The following is a 26,031-nucleotide window of genomic DNA, read 5'->3' as shown; positions in this document are numbered from 1 at the left end:
GGCCTTATGTATGGAATAAGATCACTGTACTGAATCCGTGAGGGAAGAGATTAAGAGCAAAGCAAACATATCATGCTTCCCTGCAATCACCCCTGTATTGGGTCTGGCTAAGGTGGAGTTCATTTTCCCTTAACACCCTCACAGTGCTGTGCTCTGCAATGGTAGCTAGGATATGTTGATAACACACCAGTGTTTCAGCTACTGCTGAGCAGAGCTGGCACAGCATCAGCGCTGTCTCTCAACCTTCCCCCGCCCATGAAAGGTGTGGGCATGGGCAAGATCCTGGGAGGGAACACAACCAGGCCAGCTGACCCAAATTAGCCAATGGGATATTCCATACCATATGGGATCAGCTCATGTATAAAAGACATGGGAAGGAGGACAAAGGGGAGGTATTTGTTATTTACGAGGTTTGCCTTCTGGAGCAACCACTACAGGTGCTGAAGCCCTGCTTTCCAGGAAGTGGCTGAATATCACGTGCTGAATAAACCTTTTTTTTTTTTTTCTTTGCTTGTACACATGCAAACTTTTGCTTTTGTTTTAGCAAACTGCTTTATCTCAACCCACCACTCATTTTTCATCTTATTTTCTCTCCCTTGTCTAGCCAGGAAGGGGAGTGATAAAGTGACTTGGTGGGCATGTGGCATCCAGCCACGGTCAACTCACCACAACCCCCTCCAACCCCCATCTATTTATGGTGGCAATGAGGCAGGAGTGATAACTTTGTAAAACTGTGATTGAGACTTTCACATATTCTCTTTAGCTCTTCATGTAAGAGATTGCAACTTTTAACTCCAAACACTTAAAAAATCCAAAGCCAACTCAGAAATCTTTTATGTAATGGGGAAGGGAAACATTTCCCAGTATCATACTGCAGATAAGTGAATGTAACCACTATTGTAAGGACTTCTCTGGAAGTTCCTTCCTCTAAAGGGACAGAAAGACAACCCAGGAGACTGAGGATTCAGTTGGTCTCTCAGATTGAAGAACAGCTGTTTTGTTTTTTCTGGAATTCAGGAACAGTTGAAAGCCAAGATCTATTTCCTAATAACCACTTGGCAAGGAGACAGCAGTGTGAATTAAAACAAAAACACGCAGCATTAGCTACTACGAAACTGAAAGTTAAGTCAGCCTAAATGACTGAAGCAGCAGCCCACAACTTAGATCTTGAGGCAAATAAAGCAGTTTCAGGACTATTGTGGGGGAAAGACCAAGGGTAGATTCAGAACAGAAATTTAAACTGAGTGATTATGAAAGCATGGATTTTTTTGTGATTATTTCTCTTAATAAATATCCTGCCTGTCTAATTCTTGTTGCCAAATTTCTTCAGTCACCACCTACATGCAAACGCTAACTTCTAAATGCACTGACTCTTACTCTTTGATTTGTTGTCTTCTATTTGAGAACCTCCTGTGGTCTCTCCTGGAATTACAAATGTGGCAATAACCTGCTCTGCAATAATGGGCAAAAGGAAAATCTTGCATGGCATTATCACCACCACACCTACCTCACCACCACTTTCACCTATGTGTTTATTTATTTATTTGGCCACAGCAAATATGTAATATGAGTAGAGAAAAACCATGGTTTAGAAATACATGGAATTTATGGGAAGGTATCAAGGGAAAAAAACTTAGGTATTTAAATTAGTAAAAATAATTTAAGCACTGTTGATACAAGAGGCTCAGGTTTGAGACCATCTAAGGAACATAAAGGTGCACAGGTCCATGGGACCTGCTGAGATGTATCTTGTGGGTTCTGAAGGAACTGGCAGAAGAAGCCTCTTAGTCACTATCCATCATATTTAAGAAATTGTGGCAATTCAATTACCAGTATCTTGAAAAAGGGAAGCAAAACTCCCATTTTTCAAAAGGGGAATAAGGAAGACCTGGGGAATTACAGGTCAATCAGTCTCACCTCAGTGTCCAGAAAGATCATGGAGTAGATCCTCCTGGAAAGTATGCTAAGGGACATGGAAAATAAGGAGGTGATTGGCATCAATAAGGGAAAATTGTGTCTGGCAAATATGGTGGCCTTCTGTGACAGGGCTACAGCATTGGAACAAGATGTTCTTTAAGGCCTCTTCTAACCTAAATCATTCTATAATTTTATATGATTATAGGAAAGTGAGAAGGGATGATCAACCCATGAGCAAGATAGTGTTGCACATTTCTAACAGCAACAATGAAATACATACTGTGTGGTTAATGAGAAGGAAGAATTTTTGGTGCTTAGGAAGCCAAATCAAGGAAGGCCACTGTAAGAGACCGTTCAAAGATCAACTTTACGCCATCCAAGCGTTCACAGCTGTAGCTCTTGAGCAAAAGATGCAGGAGTAAATCTCTCCTGTCTGGTTATATTTCCTTCCAATTCCACCTCTTTGGCTTTGTGCTGAGCAAAAGGTATGCTGGCTTTATGACAGGTTTCATTCAACAGCTATTTAGGTTTCTATTGGGATTTTTCTTCCTGCTGATTAAAATGTTCATGCTGAATCAGAATAAAGAGGAAGGCAACATGAAGAATATCATAAAATCTCAGCACTGACAACAAATTTTGCAGACTCCTGGCACATAAATGAATTTCATCAAAAATGAAGGGAAAATGTATCTGCCTTCCTCTGAAGAAGATATGGTGAATCACAGAATCATCATAGAATCACAGAAAGGTTTGGAAGGGACCTTAAAGACCCTCCCATTGGCAGGGAGGGTACTCACTAGACCAGGTTGCTTAAAGCTGCATCCAGTCTGGCCTAGCCTTGAACACTTCCAGGGATGGGGCATCAACAACTTCTGTGGGCAACCTGTTCTGGTGCCTTACCACCCTCACAGTAAAGAATTTTCTCCTAACATTTAATCTAAATCTCTCCTCTTTTTTTTTTTTTTTAGAATAATTCCCCTGTGTCCTGCCACAGGCCCTTGCAAAAAGTCCCTGTTCATCTTTTTTATAAACACCCTTTAGATACTCGAAGGCCACAATAAGGTCTCCCCAAAGCCTTCTCTTTTCCAGGCTGAACAACCCAGCTCTCTCAGCCTATTGGGGAAAAAGGAAGACATACAGAGTTAACTTTATATAAGCAGATCACACTGATGTAAATATCAGGTATAGAGTATTTTTCAGTGTGACTGAGGAATCCAAGTCTCATCTCACCAGTAAATTTAAAAACCCTACTCTTTGAAAATAACAACGAAGTGGCTCACTCCCAGCTACCAGCAGAAGACAGTGGGTGGTCTTCATATCATGTCTGGTGTACCTGAATAAGGCTGAAATTATATTATCTACCCCTATGCCACGTCATTTAAGACAATTCTGCATTTCACTACAAAAATTTGTGCATCACAAGAAGTTTTATCAGCATATTTGCTTTATTGTTAACAAGTGGCAAATTAGCATTAGGTGCTGATTAACATTTATTAATTAAAACAGAACCAACACTTTAAAATAAACAAAATATACCGAATAAAATGCAAACAAACCCAGGAATTCTGGCAAAAAAGACCCCCACTGGATGGTCGCAAACACAAATATTTAATGCACTGAGGGGTAAGGCAAACAAAATAAATGCAATGCTGACAAAATTAATCACCTCAAACACATGAATGAACACATAGTTTAAAAACATGGAACATCAATAAATAAACTTACAAAGATAAACATATTGAGTGTCATATGAGGAATGAACACCAAGAATTAAAGCAATCATATAAAGTAGGTGTTGTAACAGTCATAGCATACGCAGCACTCTACAGATTCCACCCAAATCCATTCATGGTTCTGCCAGAAAGCCAAACAGAAACAAAGAAGTGTGGTAAACCATGCACTCCTATTTAGAACTTATGTTCAATATTCAGCTATATTAAACTGAATACTTGATTTGCTAACTCAAAATACTATGTTCAAATTGGGGAAATATGATTTCCCTGCTGATTAATTTTGTGAAGAAAAAGCACTAATTAAGAGGAAGCCTGAAGAAGCTGTTTTCTGGCAAGATGAAGTGGAATGGGCCTAAACAGGATCCTCCAGAAATGTGCATTCTGGACTGACATAACACCAAAAAAACAAACCCAAAACAAAACAAAAAATTACCTAATGTGCAAGAATAATCTTTATACTGTGAATACTGGAAAGAAAATATCAACCAAGTAACTACCAAATACAGTTAACACAGCCTTTTACCTAACACTTCTTCCAACAACACAGTTAGGTCACTCAAACCTTACTCAGCAAGTTGGAGAAAAAACCCAACCAAACCAACTAGTAACAAAATTATCACAAGTTGGAATAAGCTGTACTTCAAAGGCAATAAAACTATTTTCACCAGAGTCACTAAAACCAATTTTACCAAAGATAAAAATTCTACCCAGTCATACAACCCATATAATTATTCATAGCTTTGTCAAACTGGATAGAATTAAAGTTGCAAAAAGTGCTCTTACAAATCACAAATTTGTCAGCCAAGATTAAAAAACGCTCATAACAGATTTGTTCGCTGCCCATATACAAAGTCTATGTGATGGAAACTAGAACTTCTTGTGAGCTTTGCAATACCTATGCAGACAATACCACTTAATTTTATATGCAGACTAATTACAGCTTCCATTAGTGTGCACCAACACATAGCTTGTTTATTAGCATTTAAACTACTGCAGTCATTCCTCCTTCCGCTGATTTGGTAAGCACGCATCATGGAACCACTCTCTTTGCACACGCTCTCAGCTGCGATGGTGAACTCGGAGCCAGTAGTGTCTTGCAAAAGACAGAGAACTTCCATGACAAAAAAACTGGGTCAGGTCTTAAAATCTGGAGTCACCATCCTGTAAACCTGGGGGACGCGTGTCTGTGCTCGAGCAGCTGCTGCCCTGGCACTGCGGGAGAGGCTCCATGCCGGAGCACCATGGAGAGCTCCCCCTGCTGCGCCACCCTCCCGGCTGGGAACCCTTAGGAGGAGCTTTCGCATTCACTCAGGGGACTTCAAGGACTCCTCAAGTCTCTTTGGCAAATTTGAAAAATTCTGCCTAAATGTTCATTTCATAGTTACAACCCGAAATGGCATTGAAGCACCTCCCCGTGCCCCGTTCCCTGCACTGCTGTGTAAGACTGATGGTATAATCATCCATATAAACACATACTTTAACTGCTGTACATTTGGGGATTCCAGTTCTGAAACTACCTAGGGTGTAAGTATCATGCATAAATATAAACCTGTGTAGGATACATCGTACAGAGATTAAGCCTTATGCTGTTTTTACTACTGAAGCTAGTATTTCTCAAAACTCCATTGCACTTCTATCAGCATAGATCCAATGATCCTGCACTTCTGGCACAGAGAGATCCCTTGTATAAGAGATAATCACTAAAGTAGAAGGAGAATGCAAACTCTCTCAGGCCAAGCTTCAAAACCAGCCTTTTCCTCATTTCTTTAAATGTAATTTTACCTTCAACTTTTTTTTTCCTTCAATGAGTGGAAGAATCTTAGTAAGTACATTAGGAAGATATAATGGCAGACAGTAAAGGAAAAGTCTGTCATAACATCAGACAATGGTACAGGAATCATTAAAACAATCACATCAATAAATTTCACTATAAAACAGATAGTGCATAGTTAATGTTTTTTCCTCCCATGAAAACCAAGGCATAAAGGTGTGGGGAAAACTAGGACAAGGGGATGTGGACTTAGATCACTAATAAATTAAATTTGGGAACTCTTGACACATGTAATATACTAAAGATTCAAAATTCAAAGTTCATTTAACATTTCTTTTTCTTCAAATATAACAAATTTGTTTCCCACATTCACTTCTGCAGGGGCATTATGAAAACAAATCTGCTGTTTTCTACAAACATTTCACTGAGATGGAATTACAGTAATCTCTACTGATAACTTGTGTAACACAGGATCTGTAACATCAATGACTTTGGAAATCTATGTCATTCAGTAACAAAACTACCTGATAAACAGGAAACATACTAGGCCTTTGATAATCTCACTATATAGTAGCCAACTGCACACTCAAATATAATTTCATTGTCTGCTTATATTTACTGTAGATTCAAACACACACACATTATCCAATGTTACTATCAACAGTTATGCTTCATAGACCTTCTTTTTAAGGCCAAACAATCAGTTTTAAAAATCTTATTTTCAGTTCAGATAAATCTCCTGTGTAGTCCTTGTGATAAATCATAAAAGTGTAAATGAAGCAAATGATGTGCTACTCCAGTGATTTACTAAACGCTGCCCTGAAAGCAAGGAATTACACAAACAACTCAGAAGGCAGAAAATAAGCTAACTGTATGGGGATTGATTTGAAACTAGGAAACCTGCCACCTTCTCAAAGGAGAAATAGTTTCTTTTTTCTACAGTCACATTACTCCTGGAAAAGCTGAAAGGCATTAGTGCCATACTAAGTATTTCCTTTGTAGAAAGTATTTTCAATAAATGGCAAAATGCTTTATCCAGCGGAACAAACTGAAAATTCATCAAGTCGGAGTAGATTCACTAAATGATCAAATCTGTTCTGGACTGGTATCTTTGCTGATGGACTCTCTGCTTGCAACAGTTCAGTCTGCAGATCTCCATGGCCCAAGTCCAGGGCAAATTTTCCAAAGCAGACTTACCAATGCAAAGGAATGCAGAATTCCAGTTTTTCCAAGTTCAGAAACGAATGTGTCATAATAGAGAACCCAGAACCTAAACTACTTAGAAAATAAATTGGCCTTGTCAGTTCTAACTCTCATTACCAGTTATCCATCCTACCATGCTCAGTAGCCATCTTACACCAATTATAATAACACTACACTGAATAAAGGATAATTTCTAAAAATAATTTGGTATAAAAATTGTAAGACAATCATTGAACTAATTCTAAAACATTGATAGTTTGTGGCCTGAAATGTGACTACATCAAGACTCTTAAACTTCTCACCCTTCAAGACTGGTATCTGCTTTGAAGGTATTTTTCTTCAGTAATGCTTTCTTCTAAATTGGCCCCACTGATAACAATCACAGTTTTTGAGAATGCAAACAATGACCATAACACTACCGTGGAACACTACATTCTATTTTTCATAAGCTACAAAGAAATTACATAAATTGATGTTAATGGCGCCTGTGAGCTGAAAGTATTCATTTCTAACAAAAAGAGTGTATTTACTGTGGGAAAGGCACAGTTGAGTTGTTTCAGATTGTTCTTTTACGCTTTATGAAGATGGTGCAAGTACTTCAAAGCAAAACGTCACAAAACAAATTACTACACTGAAATACAAGGTAAGTGATTTGGCTTGTGAACCCAACAACTTTCAAGGTCTGACCCTTCTTCCCAAAGAATTAATGTGAAGTCTGTTACTAATTTCAAGAGGCTGCTGTTCAGAGCCCAAGAATACACAAAATTGCAGTAAAACCCATGTCAGGTATTGACATATAAAGCTATGAACCACAGCTACTCCACTATGCACTCATATGTAAGATGTGCTATTTTCACAGGAATAGGAATAAAAAGAGAGTCACTACTTACATCAAGCTGTACTGCTCTAATAACATACATTTTTATGGAACTATTTTTTGGGGGTATTGGATACATCAAGGCGGCTGTTTTCAAAATAATAGTTCAACATTTAGGTATGATAAACATAGACTTCATCTTTCCTTCAGGACATGAGGAAAGAGAAAAAAAATGAGCAGGATCTTTGGAAACAAGACAAAGACATGAAGCATGACACTTTTAGATATGCTAGTCATAGTGGAGCACAGGAGGAGGAAGACAAGTATTTCTGAACAAAAGGAACTTAATAAAATGAAGATATCATATTTGTCCTTATAAATAGATAAAAATTATCTATGTTCTTTTTGAAAAACAGAACATGAAAAGCCAAATCTTGCCTTTCTTCTTACATGCAAAGAAAATTCCCAGGTAGTCTTTTCACTTTGATTCTTTAAAAAGTCCTAGGAAGTAACTGGAAAGTCCAATTAGGATATTACTATCAGAGAGTTTAAAGATCCAGACTTTTTACAATTTTAACTAGGAATTTATAAGGAGTTGCTCATGCTGTTTTCACTTAGAACACAGCATCTAAATTACACAGATGAAGGAAATGCCTCCACAGAGAAACCTCTGAAGGCCAAATTCTTCACGGTTAGTTCTCTATGGTTAAGTATTACCCTGCATATGTGATTTTAAAAAATCCTTTGTCTAGTAGGATTTAAAAAAAAAAAAAAATTGAACCACTTCTGCTACCTAGATTACTTAACACATGTTTACCTTAATTTTAAATATTTCCAACAGAAAGTAAAGAGTATTTCCTTGAATGGCACAGTTTTAGGTAGCTACTATTTTTATATACAGTATATATATTTGTTTATAAATAAATGTGTAACCAGAATTGCACTCAGAAGATTACAAAATGATGTTTAGACATGGTTGCAGCATGAAGTCGAACTGGCTGGAGTGCTCTAGCTTTCCATGCAACAGTACATAGCAGATGCTTCCAATTTCTCATTTTCTTTTTGCTTTTAAGGTTCTGTTCACACAACCATTCTTCGAATTCCACACTCACAGCAAAACTTTGCCCACTCCACTGGATACCTTGTTCCACATTCATGGCAGAACTTTGATAAGTGTACAGGTGAAATTCCTTCGCTGCTTTTTGAACTTCCTCCATTGATTGCGGATGCACAGTCTCCACTGTCACACAGAATTTTACCATCAGACCTGAAAATTTCCCAATAAACAACATTCTCTGTCAGTCAGTTCAGTATAACTTGATGTGAAATTATTCTAATCTCTGCAGTGAATTTCAGTTATTGTTACTGTAATATTCATGCTTACACTTCCTATTTACAGTGGTAGACCTATTTACAGTGCTATACATGATAACTCTACCCTGGCTCCCCTACAGATCTCCAGACACCCACCTTCCCTGCAAGAAAATGAAAAATGTCAAAGTTCTAGGAACAGAATTAAATATTTGATTCACTAGTCAGATTAACTGGAGGGTTTGAAAACTTAAAATTTAGCTTGTCCAAAAAAAAAGAAAAAAAGGCTAAAACAGCAATGTAATTGTCATCCTACTCTTTGAAATGGTAGACAACAGACAATTTGTGTGCTTAGCATGAAGATTTCATTCAATTTCTGCTAAGAGAATATTTGTCTATTTTTTCAACAGCTCCTAAGAGGCTTCTGACATTTCTAACATGGTCTTCTGTGTATATGTGAGATAGCTCATGACAAAGGTGTGCTGTCAGATGATAAATATGCAAAATATATTGAGTACCTTAAACATGCCAAACAATATTAACCATGAGTTATCTATTAGCTGCAGAGAACAATATTCTCCCCAACTTTTTTTGTAATAAGTAATCTCCTTTAATGAAGGTTCTACTGATGATAAAATCCACAAAATTAAAAGCTACCTTAAGTAAGTGTCTGAATTGCTAGTTTTTCTTTTATTTGTTAAAGCACCCGTGCTCATGGTTCTTGCCACACTAGGATGGGTTGATGTCCGGGCTTTTGTTGCACCTCTAAAATAGAATAAATATCTGGTGATTTATATACACACACAGAAATCCATACAAGAATATGCATTTACAAATAATATATATATATTAAAAAAAAAGGTTAAACAATCTACACATTAATTAAAATTGTATGAAAAGTAACTCATTTCCTACCAAGAGCAGACAAGAGCTTTGGCATGAACTTGCAAGATTTTAACTGATATGACTTGAATCTTACAACAGTAAGCTAAATGGAACAGCGAGTCTTTTTCTGTGCATGTGTTTCAGTTGCTAACACACCAAAATAAAGGCAGACCCTGCATTAGGGGTTGTATCCAGCTGAGCATTAGGGCCTCATTTTTAACAGTCTGTCACAGTGTTGGTTTCAGCTATGACCACACAGCGGCAAAAGCTGCTTTCCTCAAGACTCGTGAGTTTTATGAGAAGCCAGTATACAACAAATAGCACATCCCAAACATAAAGAACATCTCACAGCTTGCTTTGATGAGAAACATCAGAATCACCTGAAAAATCTGAGTAGGACTAAAAAAATAAATAGGAAGGGGCATTGTTTTAGCATTAGTGATCAAGGACAGAAGTTTTTGTCATTGCTCAAAATAATAACCATTCGCTGGAATTTCTTCTTCTTTGGCAAGTCTTCAGTTACTATGACATCTTGTGCATGACCCAGCAAGTTTTTCTATTCTCATTCTCGAACAACAATGCATAAATGAAATTTAAGTGGGACTGGCTCACGTACATTAAAAAAAAAAATTAAAACAAGACTCCATTAAAAAAGTTTAGTCATCAACAGCCCATTCAGCAACAAAACCCCAAAGGTGATTTTTTTTTTCCCTTCCATTCAGATGCACCTAACTGTTCCTTTCAGAATTATAAACACCTGGTCTTGGTTTGGTTTTCAAACCATATATAAGGAAATGGATTCAACTCTATTAACTTCAAATGCAACACTGACACAGCTGAAGAATATGTAACAACTCCTGAATTTTAGACATGCTGCATAAAAGATTTCTTCCATCATTTCATGAGCATAGGCTAAAGACAGCTTTTCAGCTCCATCCACCACTTAAACCAGTGGTGAAGTGATCGAATGATTAAGCATAAAGGTGAGAATCAGAACTAAATTTAAGATTAAATAAAGTGAAATTATATCTAACTAAAGTATTCAAGTTTAACAAGAAGGGTTTTTATATGGAACAGGTAGAGTGGAATGGTCTTCTTGCTCGCTGGGCAGAACACTAACCTTCTCCATTAGTTTTCCTGTCTGCCCTCTTATTTAACAAGGAAATTCTAAAGATGGATTGACTTGAAAAAAAAATACTGTGGAGACTGAAAAGCACTACATCAGTTACACCAGAATTAAAACTTACTAAAAGTTATGCCAGTCTTTCAGAAGTTAGAGAACTCCAGGATAAAAGTTCTAAATGTAACATAAATTACTCTGCTATAAGTATGCACAACAGTACAGATGCCAAATACTCTGTCATTTCCTCCATCTCATTTTACAATGAGGAGAGACCTTTGCTTATAATTGAGTAAAATTCATTAGAGTCAACAGTGGAAAGAACATACTGGACTGTTACTTTACCTGCTAAGGAAGTTAGGAAAGCATTTAAAGAAAATATCAGCTGCACACAAAGAAACAGTATGGACCATCATGGATCAGGGATGATTAGACAACAACACAAAGAACAGAACTGTCTCAATTTCTGTTTAGACAGCTCAAAGTAGTTTAAAACAAATTTTTCAAAAATATTACTGACTCGGTTTTCTCTGGGATTTTCACCTTGGGACTAACATAATCCTTTTTCAACACTAACAGCAATAATTTCTTAAACTGAAGTCTTTTCAGGGTGTATTTTGAATCAATCAGCTTTAAACATCATGTTAGGAGTCTTAGATATCTGAAATAAATTGACATGAAAAACAGGCCACTATTCTTTCCTGCATTTCAACTGTTCAACTTTCCAAGATATGTACCATATACCCTCATCCCACTAAGTACTCTGAAAATTCATCTGATGCTTTAATACTAGATGTACACTAAAGAAATTTCAGAATCAGTGTCTTAAAAAATTTATTTGTATTGTGTCTAGTACAGTATTTAGTGACTGAACAGGGGAGGGGTGGGAAGAAATCAAAAGTCTGAAAAAGTGCACTGTCCAGCCTGTCTATTGAGGGAGGTAAAGTCCCATGAACAGATAAAAAATCATTCATTAAAGGTCTAACAAGACACCTTCATTCAAAAATGTTTAAACATAGTTTTCTGCATAACTTATGCAATCTTTTTTCACTAGTTTTCTAAATATACAGAAAAAACTCCAAATATATTTTCAGACTAGAAACTTTAATATGAATCTTGTAATTAACTGCAATGATTCTCACTGACTGCAATGAACAGCAACCTCACCTGCTTGAACAGGAAGACTGGACCAGATGATCTACTGTGGTCCCTTCCAACCTTACCTTGCTCTGTGATTCTGTGATTTCTGCCTTTTTTGATGAGTAAATCAATACAAGTAGCAGCCTGCCACTGTCTTCAACTTTATTCAGACCAAATCTAGACACATAATTAGCAACAGTCTTCATGTATATTTGGTGAAAAACCTGGAAATTGCATCCTTAAGTAGCAATCTGATCTCTATAGAGAGGTCTTCCAATGAAATCAGATATTTTTGATTATTTCAGTTCTTGCTACAACAGCTCGGTTTATTCCGATCTGTCCCATCTCTGCTATCTACTTCTTCACTTGTTTTTGTTTGTTTGGTTGGATTTTTTGTTTTGAATTTGAAAAGCTATATAAATCCCTGCTCTAAGTTGTATCACGTGAAGTATTAATACAGCCTGACAGCAGAGGAGGCTATGTACCACAACCATCTAAACTCTGGGCATACCTGAACTCACTTGAACACACCTAACTCCTAAAATCTGGACATACCATTAAAGACGTGTATTATCCACTCCCAATTTTAAAAGAAATAACACTGAAGATGACTTCTGTGCCTAAAGCAGTTCATGTTACACATCTCATTGAATTACCACTGCTTGCAAAATAAAAATCTGAAAGAAATGTGTCAAGAAATGTCTTCTTCTATGCATGCATTCACGATTCGGTTGAATGTTATCATAAAACACTGATATATAAAGCTTGCTTCCTAGACAGGGTGTTTTCAGATATTCTTGACAGCTGTCACTGTAGCGCCCACAATAGCTCATTGTTCTATTTCTGATGATTCATGGCATGCATCCCGAAGTCCAGAAACCTCTGCCATCCACACTGCTATGCTGAGTTTAGGAATCACTAGGAACTATCCACATTTGCTGAATGTTGTTGGCATGCAACACACTGAATCATCTCCTGCAAGGAAGGCAGATTTAATTCACCAACCCAGTGGATATTTCAGTAAGAACAAGAGGGGTGTTATGAAGAATAGAACAAGTGCCTACACTCTTAAAGAAATTCTCTCTAGAACAAAAATCAAATCACCACTGTACAGACTGGGGATATTGTAAGCAATTGTAACTCACTAAGAAATTTTCAACATCTTAATAATATATTACAAAATGAAAAACTGACCTGATTTTTGGTGGTTCACAGGATTTTTAAACTCTAACCAAACTTGCAAAAGAACAAACAAAGAAAGAAAATTCTGTTTTTCTAAAAAGAGCTTCCCCTTCCTTCACTGCTTTTTTGCTTCTTTATTCAGAAACCCAAGTTCAAATGTTTTGCCCCATCTCAAAAATATTACAGCATTAAGAGATTCTGACACATTTCTACTATTTAAAGCATTACATTGTATGTACATGTATGTGCCACATCATTCATTACTAATTTCTCTTTTGCAATAAGTTTTAAGGTACAATTTATGAAAAAACCAGCCTATTTGAATTTGGCATCTTGCAAATTATATCAAAGGTCTAACTAAAATACAGTATCTATTTCCTTTTTAAAAGATTAGAGTAACTGGAATACCCTTCCTTCCAAACTCAGATCTTATAAGGACTTCTGAATTTTCAGAAGTCTTTATATGAGATAAGTTGGACTTAAAAAAAGACTTTACCTTTCATTACAAAGTCTGCCTTCCTCATGTTTTTGGACCAGATACAGGAGAAGAGATAAACATTTGATCTTAAGGGAATAAAATTACTAAAACAGTACAGTTATCAGTCTTAAATACTGACTCAGCTTTACATCATGCAAATCAGTTCTTTCTCAGATTTAGGAAGATAGAAGTTAAGGGTAGACTTGTAGTCCATAACCTATCAGTGACAGAAGAAATCAAATCTGGAGAAAACGTGCATCCTTCCTGTCCCACTCTGAAGCTGTTTACCTCTCACTCATACTAATTATATCACCTACTCTTCCCCTGTAGTATTTATACTGAAGACATACTGGGCAGCTCATGTCTGTCAAGGGCACACTTTTCTGCTTAATACGAACATTTCTGCAAAACAGATAAACCACACTGGTTTGTAATACTTACTTCTTTATAGGCAAGAACTCATTTGGTCTTTTGATGTTACTGTCTGGTTTTGTATCAGTGTCATAAAACCTTTGCACATCTCTTCCAGTTCACAGTGGTGGGCCTAACTTGCTAACTTGTCCATCTTACTACTAAAATATATAAAGGGGTACTCATAAGGAGATTGCTAAATTGCTATTCAAGTTATTGCAAAAAAAAAAAAAAAAAAGTACTCACAATTAAATACTTATATTACCAAAGAAATCCTACTGACTTACAAAAGAATGCACAAAACAGACTTTAATTATCCAGCAAACAAAAGGGTTGTTTTTGCTTTAATGAGGAGAGGATTTCATAGACTTCTGTCTGGATTAGGTTTCCAATGCATGGGATTTTTTATTCCTTTTTAAACAATAAAAAAACTAATGTCAGTTATCCTCACAATCTCCACAATGTATTCACATTTGGTGTCCTTGAAAAATAACTTTCACGTTCATACATCGCACCTAGAAAAGGGGGCTCATAATTACACTTTGTAAGTTTAAGACATTAGAAAATAATAGATATGTAAGTACAAGTCTTCTTAACTTTAAATCAGCAATCACTTCTTTTTTTTTCCTGTAAAGGCTGAACAGAGGAAAGCCTGAAAGAAACCCAACTTTGTTTTAATAACAAAGAAACCTATTCACAATAGACAGTACTATAAGCACAGGCAATACTTTAATACTTTTTTTTACTATTATGGATAACTACTCAAAACTAAAAAGAATAAACCAAAAATAAAATTTAAAAATGATTGGAAAAAAAAGCAACCAATCAACAAATAAAAAAACCCCATCCCTCATTCATTCATCATAAGGAAGATTGTAGTTTTCCAGGAATCACAACTTATATTAAAAAAATTAGATCTTCAAGTAGACTTCTGCATTTTTATAATCTTAAATCATTAAATAAAAGCTACAAAAAATCCATTATACTGCCATTTCTACCTTAATAATGTAACCAAAGTTTCTTCTCAAAAAAAGCCTGGCAACTTAGCCTTAACTGGAAAATTATGACACTTAAAGAGGATTTTTATTTATTTTTCTGAGACTAAAGAACTGTAAGGAAACAAACCAAGCAAAATTGATGGAAATGTATCAGTAGCTGAAGTTTAACTCTTCTGCTTCTCATCCCTAAAGGGAAGTCATAAGGTAAAAACAAGCAAAACCAACAAAACCCACTCTCACACCCCAAGAAATAATTTCTTAAAATTATTGTGCAGTTTTCTGATTCTTGTCATACAACCCTAATAAACTACACTGCCAGGAAAATTACAAAAGAGCTAACTGCTGTCAAGGAAGCATATTATTTTCAATGTAGCTTTTAATATATATTAAAAAAAAAAAAAAAACAAACCACACAACAGCTGTTGTGTATCTCTGACACCCATATCATACTACTTTTCATACTCCTTCGTATTAAAAGCTACAGAACCTACAGAGCTTCCAAGAGAATTTCTTTTTTGGGAAGTTTCTGGTGTGAACCTTGCAATCCACATTACAGATCTTACACATCAAAGGAATTGTCCACACAAGGAACAAAAATTCAACAATGCTAAGTGATATTCATTCTGAAGTCAGCAAGGAACACTGGGATTTTAGTCTTGAAAATTTAGCCCCAATAATGCAGGCTGCAAGATAACCTCCACTAGAGCTCCTCTTTTCACTCCTCTTCCCAAACAGATGTTCTAGTTCAAACTAATTAACTCAGGAAATGCTTAATCAATTCCTGTTTGACCCAATAAATACTCTTGACATACTTTCCAAGGAACTGAGAAGCAGTATTGAGGTCTTTAACACTGCAAGACTCAAACTGCAACCTAACATGATTTTCTTAGTTATTTTTGAACCCTTAACAAATTAACAGCGTAATCTCTGAACTCCAGGCACCTACAGAGTAGAAAAAGAAAGAAATAATGTAGAAGCAGTTGTAATATTGTCAAAGACCTACAGTATTCTTTCACACTAAGACAAAACCAAAAACCCAAAGCTGACAGCCCTTTTATGTTCTAATGAAAAAAAACACAATTGTAAGAATCTTCTGAAAAACAACCCAAGACAGCTCCTTACTTTTCTTCATTTCATTGAACGAAGTTCTATAAGCTACAGTCTTAATGAAAGGAACAAGCTATTTTTAAAAGATAATGTTTTTAAAGGCTACAAATGCAGTATGCAAGATACGTTAAGTGGAATTTAGAATTTACTGATATTGGCTGTGTGCCATTCATGTTGCATTTCAGCTGTAAGACAGTATTGAATTTATCACTAGCAGACATGATTCCCAGGAAGCATAACTTTATGCTTTAAATATAAATAAGTTAACTTAACTTTAAATAATACGTTTTATCCGCCAAATAAAATATAAATTACAAATTAATTTCTATATGTTCATTTGCCCTATTAAAAATTATAATTTTTCCAAGTTCCAGTTAAAAAAAGAAACCAAACAAGACTGCTCATAAATGAAACATGCACACAATTAATCTGTACAAGCAAAAGATCCCTGGCCGGCCACAAATATTGGGGTCAAGCTCTGCTGGGCAAAACAGTTTGCATGTGGGTGTGAGGTTTGCATGTTTGCTTAACCTTTAGGTTAGGAAGAACCTACTCAATTTTTTCTCCCGAAGGTCTGATTACTTCTGACAGCTTACTAGAACTGCCCTACCCCTCAAGAAACATAAAACAGTGCTAACCTTTATACTATTAAAAAAACATATCAAACCTGGGTTCCTAACATGATTCACTATCAAATGACAAGCCTAATGACAATATATGTAGGATTAATTTTCTTTTTCTTAGTCCTTCAGTATCAAAAAAGATAAAACCTATTTTCATCCAAATGACTGAAGGTTTTCACACTGAGTACAATACAGTCACATGGTACTCTTGTACTCTTACTTGATTCTCCAGGACTCAGAGATGATGCCCTTATGCTGCACTTTCATTCATATTGGAATAACTAGTTGTGTTTTTACTCTGTCCAGGCAGAAAGAGAAAACATTCACAGTAGAAATCAGCTGACACATTCTGATCTACACATACACAGTAAGCCTCACTGACAATAACCTAGCTTATACTGATGTTGCTGTGGTATGCTCTCTCAGTAGTCCTTTACTGGAGAAGAAGAGAATTCAAATTAAAAAAAAGGAAACCACATGGTAAATACAACTTACAATAAGGCAGTTCATAAAATTTGATTGCATTTCTGCTTGTACAAAATGAAAATTTACACTAGGATACTGTGTTTGGACTTTATATGGGGTGAAGTTCAAGACTCTTTCCTTTACAGAACTCAACACGTCGTGCCCAGCCCGTTTAAGCCTCGACCTTCGAAGCCACGGCACGAGCAGCTCCCTTCGCCCGTCACGGGTGTTTTGGGAAGCACTCCAAGAGCGCCACCTGAAGGGCGAGAGGGGAACTGCAGCCCGTACATCCCCCCTGGCTGTTGGATCATCCTGCCCCTTTGCCCATCCATCGCTGAGAACAGGGAGCTCAACTCTACAGAAAGCAGCAGTGTCTAAATAAATTTCCCCCTCCAACATACATATAGTTCCTCCTTGATACTGCACAATATAATTGTAATTCCACTATTCAGCCTCTCTACTATTACCTCTTTTCCAAATCCAGAATTACAACAACCTAGGCAAAAATGGAAGGTTTCACATTTAAGTAATAGATTTCAAAACCCCCAAAATGTACAGTTTAAACTTAGTGTAAACTTAGTGTAAACTGCAGGAGCCTGTTTTTCACAACAAGACCTTGAATTTAACCTGGTCAAAAAAACTATTAAAATGTTTGTCAAGGAAAAAAGAGACAGTGACCGCTTAACATTATTTCATTTAAAGGATTGCCCTTAAAACAATCCATATGTAACATTGCTCAGTGAATTGTTTCACTGTCAACTCAGAAGGAAGAACATGTTATCTTACAGCATAAGTTCTGTCTGACTTACATACCACAGAATCCCAGATCTCATGGTTAATCATTTTATTGGTTAAATCATAAATTTAATAAAAGAATTATATCTTGTTTCATCCTAATGAGGGTTACTTTTAAAAGCTTTTTTATTTTAGAAAATAATTCCAGCTGCAATTAGCTGTAGCCCAAATTATAAGATGTTTGAATGTTTAAAATCTGTGTTACTACAGCGTTAACTATTCTCACTCTCTGATTGTTGACTGTGTCTCAGTCCGAGGCCTAATAAAATTTTGTAGGTATTTCAACAAAACCCAATGTATTTTCCCCTCAAACCCCAAAGCTGAGATGATTAAGACCAAAATTGTTACCAATGATCAACCTGAGGCATTTCACTCTTTCATGTTTTAACTGCTCCTACACCTGTTTGTTTCAATGTAAGTCCTGACAGATTTGTTCCCAGAAGTGAACACAATAGAGCTCAAAAAACAAAGAATTGCTAGGTCTCAGGTATAACCCTTAAGAAAGAGACACATTTAACAGCCACCTGTGAGAAGACTGGTTACCATGAGCAGCAAATATCTTAAGGACTGGTTTGCAAACAGAAGAAGAGAACAAGTTTTTTAGAACGGAGAAGTGGTAAGTACTGCAGGCAGAAACCATTCATCACATCTGCACTCTTAAAAACTGGAAATTGTGTAAGCAATTGAGGTTATAAGCCAAGATAACATTTACAGCCTCCCAGCAGAGATCATTATCCGACAGCTGTGCCAATGAGAAGCCTTCTACTTGTGCTTAGCAGAACACATAAACAGAGAGAACTTGGGCAAACACCTCCCCAGCTGCTATTTGCCTTAGTCACATCACAGTTCTTCCTCCAAGCAACAGAAAATGGAAGACTACAGAAAACAAAGCCCAGTGAGCAATGGTGGAAAGCTGCCAGACTTGTTATGGCAAGATACAGAGATACCGTGAGCTGCTGGAGAACTGATGAGGCTGGTTGAGCAAAAACATGAGCTAAGCCACTTGCTTATCTTGCACTAGGCTCAAGTGAGGCTTAACAACTGAGTTGTGCCTGGGGTGAAGCAGAGACCTCACAGCCTGATGTTGTCACAGTGAAACACAGAATAGCACCCACGCCTCCATTAGCCTCGCTCCCCCTTCTCCATGCACAGCAAATCTTGGTTATAAATTTGTCCTTTGGGTAGACAGGGATGTGCAGTTTCAACATACTCATAATATGTCAGATGGCCCTCACTGCTCCCTCAGCTGGGTGGAGGAGGATACTGAAGTGTCAGGGCTTTGCGCTGCAAATTTCGTTTCAACCAAAAGTCAATTCAGTTCAACCAAAGGTATCCAAAGACCCTTATTATCTCCCATTAACATATTAAAAACCACATCCACCAATATGAAAATAAGAAAAGAGTTGTCCCCCTCCCCCTCACCATCTAGGAGCACAGCAACTGGTAACCAACTGTACTGGGCTACAGTCACACCTCCATTTTTCAAAAAAGTATGAAATTGATATTTGAGATCCTCCATTTTTGTGGATGAGAACATGACTTTACTTTGTGGACTAGTCAAGAAGCTTGCCCCTCTCTTCCCCCCCAAAGCAGTGATGCCCCTTTGACAAGATTTGTGCCTTTGACTGTGTCAGAGTTTAGCTGGGAGCACTTGTATGTAGCACTATTCACTTCATTTTGTAGATCTAGTGCATTTATCACCAGCAATCTAACAAGAATTAATAACCTGTCACTGCAATAAACTACACTATTTGTGAATCTGTGATTCTGAAAGTTCTTACTGAACATAACCAGACTTAAAGTATCTAATTGGTTATAATCAGAACAGAATCCTCATGCTACAAAGGCATTAGGAGGGAGGTATGAGAGAGCTGTCATTTGTATTTGTGCTTAACTTGTAAAACCTAAAAGCAATAAACTAAAAGTCACTTAGAGTTTTGTGTAACTGCTGTCCATCCCCATGAGTTCTTTCAGAATGTCCTTTTTCTTCCTCACAAACTTAAGCCATTGTTTTTCTCCACCTTATAACCTTCACCAACCTGATACCCATTGTTATAGGAACAAGTATTTTTCAACCACCAGTGTTTTAACTGCAAACACTTTGTTGTATGTTCTGTATTCTCTCAGTGCTCCTTGGTGTTCCTTAAACTTCTGTAGAACTGCACCACTTTTCTTCTATCCCTTCCATAGATTTCTCTTGGAGATAGCGTGAATTGTCCTCCTCTCCAGCAAAATATCAGTAGCAGTCTTGATCTCACCAGCACTTACACTGAACTCTTGTAGCCTACATCTATCACTTCTTGCTGTTTTAAGTGCACTGGTTTCCATTGCTTTATTTCTCCTCATTCACTGCCTCAAGACGGGAAAGGCAAGAAGGAAAGCATCGCTCCCTTTGTGCTAAGAGAGAATGTAGTCTCACAACTGGTAGTCTGTGGCAGAAGCCTCTTTCTTTTACTTCCATGAATTGCAGGAAATTATGCCCAATGTTTTCTCTTTTTTAAAGTCACTTCACATTTACCAGGAAAAAACTTTATAGCTCCAACCACTTCTGCATACTAAAATTTTTAATCTACTTTATATCTATTTTTATCACTTGATCTCCTTTGTTGTTACTTTGAGAAAATGCATCTTTGCCTTCTCCAATGTTCCTTAAACATTAACTGCATTTATAAATAAAGGATAAATTCAAAACACTTCTGAAGCTCACTGGCAAAAAAAAATAAAAAGCAAGTGAAACAGACCACAGAGACTTCTAGAATTAGCACAACATGAACATGAAATAAAGCACAAATGACAACATTACATGGAAACTTACCCTGCCTGTGGGTTCACCATTCCCAGTGAGTTTTTATGAGCTGGTGATAATGTCTGAAGTTTGCTTCCACTGGATCCAGATGAAGGCAGTGCTTTACTTGAAGAGGCACCTTACAGTTCAAGTACGCATAAAAATATAAGAAAATAAAAGATTTTGCTGCCGAAATAATTTATTACGTTTTTAATTGTAAAATTCAAAACAAAAGTTTTAGAAACATAAAGATATGAGAAAGTGTCAAGATACAAGGAAAACCAAATATTTTCCCAGAAATTTACAGAAAATATGCTATTGAGATATGTTTTATTCTAATAAGAAACGCTGGATCTGAATTACTTTCTTCATAAAGAAAAAGGAAAGAAACATCAAAGTATGTACAAACAGAATATATCTGATTTTGCAAATTCAATTCAGGAAAATAAAATAATTTGACCTGATATATAAACCAGAAGAGAACCTCTACGCTCGAGAGTCTTTTTAGATTGATGGCCATCAGTGCCCCTTCCAACTTTATTATAAATGAGCTTTTAAAAAACACTATAGCAAACAAACAACCAACTTTCACTGAATAATTTGAGAACTAACATTTAAAAAGGAAATGGAAAAATTCATAACATTCATTTCATACCTACAGCAGTTTTGCTAATGCCACTCAGCTGTGGTAAGCGTGATGATGGTGATGGTGTTGATCCTACAGAAGGCATCTTCTTAACAGAAGCAGGTTTGTACTGTAACAAAACACAACCTAGAAATGTAAGCACTTAAACTATCTGTAAAACACAGCAGGTAGTTCTTTCAGGCACTGTGGGAGAACAGGTGATTTCCTACTAGGTAAACTGCTTCTGGTATGGGAACATGCAAATGGTTTCTGCTAGTCTGCTTTTTATACATACAGATGATACTAGTAGAAGACATTCTCTAACTCAGTGGTTTTTTGTTGTTCAACAGTACATCTTTCTCCATTTTTCGATTTTCTACAGCTTTTATCATTTTTTTCCACACTTGTCTCACGAGATTAAAATTATCATCTCATTATCAGTTAATTACAAAAAGAATACTCAAGGGCAGAATCATTTTTGTCTTTAAAATCCAAATCTTATATTCACCTGTGCAGTCTGGACCAGTCCCCGCACCAATTCAGAATACAATACAAGAATCACTAAGTAACTGCTTGTGTCTGTTTAACTCTTCACAGCTTTCAGGAAAAAAATAGCATTACCACCAAATGAAAACATATATACACTTTAAACCTTCACTTGTTTCCTTAATATACCTGAAGCCCTCTAAAGCCTCTAATTATGCAAAATATTGCTGTCAGTTGTCCTGTAGCCATGTGCCTCTGTTTGACTCCTTAAGGAACAGCCTTGAATTGGATTCAGAAAACTAGCACAACAGAAATTCAACTTCCTTTACAAAACCTGCATTTCTATTTCCTGCTGCTACCTTTGCCTGTCATTTTCACATTTCTGAGTTACATTTATGAGTGGTTTTGGCTTTGCAACCACTGCCATCTGATTTATGGATCTCTGCAGCTCTTGTAAGAAAGCAAAAGCCCTGTCCATGGTTAGTGTCTCATTTCAGTTTAGTGCAAATAATAAAATTACGTAACAAAATAGTTAACTCCATTTAAAAGCAACACACTATTTAAAAAGCTTGGTCTGATGTTGAATGCAAGCTACAAGTTAAGAAAAATGTTGTAGCTCACCTGTGTTCGAGTAGGAAGCTTCCCTTTGGTATCAGCTGCCAATTTCCCCTTATTAGTAATACGTGCAGCTTGCTCCTTACAGAAATTGATGTGCCTGTCAGCTGCATTTTCATTAAATCTCCTCTGACAATATGGACACTGAATGTAATCTTAAAAACACAAAAAACTAACGTTAATAATGTGTTTTAAAAGGGACAGTGTTTTGAAGTCTTTTAAAAACCAGCCTCTCCCCCAGAGTAAATTATGGCTTATTGAATCTGAAAATGTAATATGGATTGCTGGGGAAAAGAATATTGTCCTCATGTAACACAAAAGATGTTTCTCATTTGATGGATAAGAATCAGAATGGTTGAGGATCAGCAATAACCTAAAAAAATCAGAAACACTATAAGAGGTGTTATTCTAACAGAGAAGATAGCCAAAAAGGTATAGGGACACAGCAGGGATATCAGCTGGAAGGAAGTGGAGAAGAGGCTAAACTAATAAACAAAAATAATAATAATAATAATAATAATAATAATAATAATAATAATAATAATAATAATAATAATAATAATATCACAAATACAGTTCAGTTTGTTCAAGACATGAAAATACCTTAGAGCCTTTCACACCCAAATAGCAAAAGACAACAAAATCTGTTTCCTCTGGCAATTTTGAAAGACTGAGAAATACTAACTGCAACACTGGAAATGACCATTAAAAAAAAAATTATAAACTTAACAAACAAAAAGAATCAGAAGAAATCCAGCCAAAATTAGAAGATATCTCTAGAGACAAGCAAAGGAGAATAACTGGTGGCTGTATTATTTTTCAAGATTAATTTCAAACAGTGTCATATGCAGAAAATAGTATTACTCTCATTAGAGAGAAACAAGAAAGGCTACGTTAATATTTAAAATATTAAAAGATATATCAACTGTATGCTGGAAATATACAACTTAAAATACAGTGCCCTTGAAAAATAACGTTTGTTAGTTTCAGACAGTTTGTTAGTTTCAGACAGATATTTTAGTGTCTAGAGATAGTCTAGAGATAGTGATGCTGTATTCTCCAGATTACAGTATTCAAAACCATGTAAACATCAACTTCAGAAAAGCCTGACACCTGCAGAGCAGGTTAAATTAGTATGTTTCTAGGTCATTTTAGAAATGTATCATAGAAAGTTAGGAGAGATTCAACAGTCAAAATTAATTAGATACTATACAAATCTAAAATAATATTTGGATTATATGTTACTACCCCAAATGCAGCAGATCTGGCTTAAATTACTATCCCTTTAAAAATTAATAAACAATAAGTCAAGTGATGTAATGACCACCAAACTGTGGACACAGGAAGAACACAGAGAAGTGACATAATAAGAGTTTCATGGCGTAAAAACAATGTAGTATAACTAGGATTGTTCCAAAGAAAGTAAAAAACCAACAAAAAAAAGATAAAGTTAAAAAACAAAATAGATGAATAAAGCAGATATGAAAGCCCCTAGATAGTAAGACATTTCTGGCTGGTGCACAGCTCAGTTCCTACAGAAAACTGTCAAAGCCCGCAAACCCAAAATGTATCAGACTGTAGGGGATGAATGTACACTCAAGAATTAGAAACTGTATCTTCATCCTTCTGAAAAGCAGTTAAGACACCTGGCCACCTGCAAGTACTGTTCACACTGTCCAGAAGAACTTTTAGGATTCAGTGTAAGCTTTATAAAATGAAAACTAATCAAAGTAAGAGGGCAGTGCAAATATGCAGTCAAGTTCAAGACAACTTAAGGTCCTTCTTAACATCACGAGGCTATTGTGCACTTCAGCGGAAAAAGCATAAGAGATCAAAGCAGCAGGAAATACTGCTTGTTTGTGAACTCAGAGCACTAAATTAAGTAGGAAATAGGAATAAAAGGCTCTTTCCATTAAAAGGAAAAAGAACAGCTGCTTGTTAGAAACAGGCATGCAAAAGACAGAGCTGAATAGGAGAGGATGGATACACTCCACAATATCACGCAAAACATTCCCTCCCTCCTCCACGAGAAGAGGAAAAACAGAAACAGTAGCTGCTCCTGCTTTGTTTGTAAGAAGAGAATCCACTATCATTTTGTGCATCTTTTCATTCCAGGTTTTCTCCTTCTAAGTCTTACCCACTGCAGCAGGATGAAGCTAGGAGATTAAACCCAGTAAAACCTGGAAAACGTAAAAAATGGGAGGAAAAGAAACAGAGACACATTATCTTCCCTTTACCTCCTATCAGTTCTCAAGCAGGCTGAACAGAGTTATGTCCTTCATTTCAAACTTATTTGCAGTCTCTGGAACCAGGGGAGCACCATTTCAGTAGTTTTTTCCAATCTAGTTTTAGTTCTGGGCTTTTCCGCCTGTAATTCAGAATCTATATAACTAGATTATTAATGATTCTTTCCATGATCAAGCCTCATGATTCTTATCCACAGCACTAGCTATTGGCTTTACCCTAAGATGTATATAGCTTTTCAAGATCCTGCATACAGAGTGCTGAACAACACAACCTTTTATAGTGAATGCAGTTACAATCCTCATACTAGACTAACACATTTCCTGTAGAGAAACAAGGTAGGGAACACTTTACATTCTCACTTGACCACAGACAGGCAGAAGCAAACACACGCCTTTTTCCATTTTCCTTAATCTTTCTGAAAATAGCTGACTGAGCTGATCATACAGTTTAGCTTTCAGGAAAAGGGGAAGAAATATACTCTCCAACCTATTATCGCAAAAAAAAGTGTATTTCCTTCTCACTCACATCAGACTGCTTCAACACTTTACGCAGTCTCAGTTCTGATGGCACCCAAGGACTGTCACTCCCTTGATAATACAAATTCCGCACATCTCACATACCCAAAACACAAGTACCCCCCCACCACATGAGGAAGGATCATACGCACATTAAGGCACACTGCATAAATGAAACTAAATGTGAATTCAGCAAGAAATGGGAGAGACTACATTTGAAGAGTAGTGTTGATATGCCTTCCCACAATGTAAATATGTTGTGGGTGCCAGCTAATTAAAAAGATACTCTGCTATTTCTGAGCTGCTCCACTGCTGTGGACACAAACAAGGTATTGAAACAACTTGTCCCGCCTATGCTTTATAAGATGGTAGCAAGATGGAAGTTGGTCTAAACCACCTTTTGACACCCTTAGAAAGTCAAGGGCTTTGACAGCTATGCAGGATGCAAGCCAGCTAAACCCATGGCCACAAACCAGCACCTGCACAGAGATAAGAAGTCATCTTCAAGAACTTGTGAATACTGTATTCCAACAATATTCCTTTCCAATCCAATTTTTTACAAATTAGGTTAAAAAAAAGTCTCTAAGAAATTTGACTGTTTCACATACCAGGGTCATATGATGGCGGAGGGGGTGGAGGAAGTTTTCCACCATCTTTAAGATTAAGTCCTTTGGCTGCTCGTATAGTTGCTATAAATTCTTCATGCTTTCGTCGCCAGTTGGAAGGTTTTTTGGGTGGTTCTGGCTAAGAAGCAAAAAAGAAAGCTTTATATGTTTGAAGTTTTTACTTCAACCTAAGTATG

The 26,031-nt window shown here is 36.6% G+C and overlaps 1 protein-coding gene across 1 annotated transcript in view; it reads right to left on the bottom strand.

The window, feature by feature from the left end:
* Nucleotides 1-7,566: 7,566 nt before the first annotated feature.
* ZC2HC1A (zinc finger C2HC-type containing 1A) overlaps nt 7,567-26,031 on the bottom strand; it is a 31,034-nt gene continuing 12,569 nt past the window's right edge. Inside the window, exons 4-9 of the mRNA XM_027886184.1 lie at nt 25,838-25,973; nt 22,474-22,622; nt 21,397-21,496; nt 20,772-20,880; nt 9,410-9,517; nt 7,567-8,708 (exon numbers count right to left, since the gene is read on the bottom strand). Coding sequence (XP_027741985.1) covers nt 8,522-8,708; nt 9,410-9,517; nt 20,772-20,880; nt 21,397-21,496; nt 22,474-22,622; nt 25,838-25,973 — 789 coding nt within the window. The 3' untranslated portion in view covers nt 7,567-8,521. The remainder of the gene's footprint in view (nt 8,709-9,409; nt 9,518-20,771; nt 20,881-21,396; nt 21,497-22,473; nt 22,623-25,837; nt 25,974-26,031) is intronic.

This window comes from Empidonax traillii, unplaced genomic scaffold, assembly GCF_003031625.1.
Source record: "Empidonax traillii isolate 1590-97213 ecotype Southwest subspecies unplaced genomic scaffold, ASM303162v1 scaffold181:size1721324, whole genome shotgun sequence".
Taxonomy (NCBI): Eukaryota; Metazoa; Chordata; class Aves; order Passeriformes; family Tyrannidae; genus Empidonax; species Empidonax traillii.
This window is presented reverse-complemented; position numbering and strand designations above follow the sequence as displayed.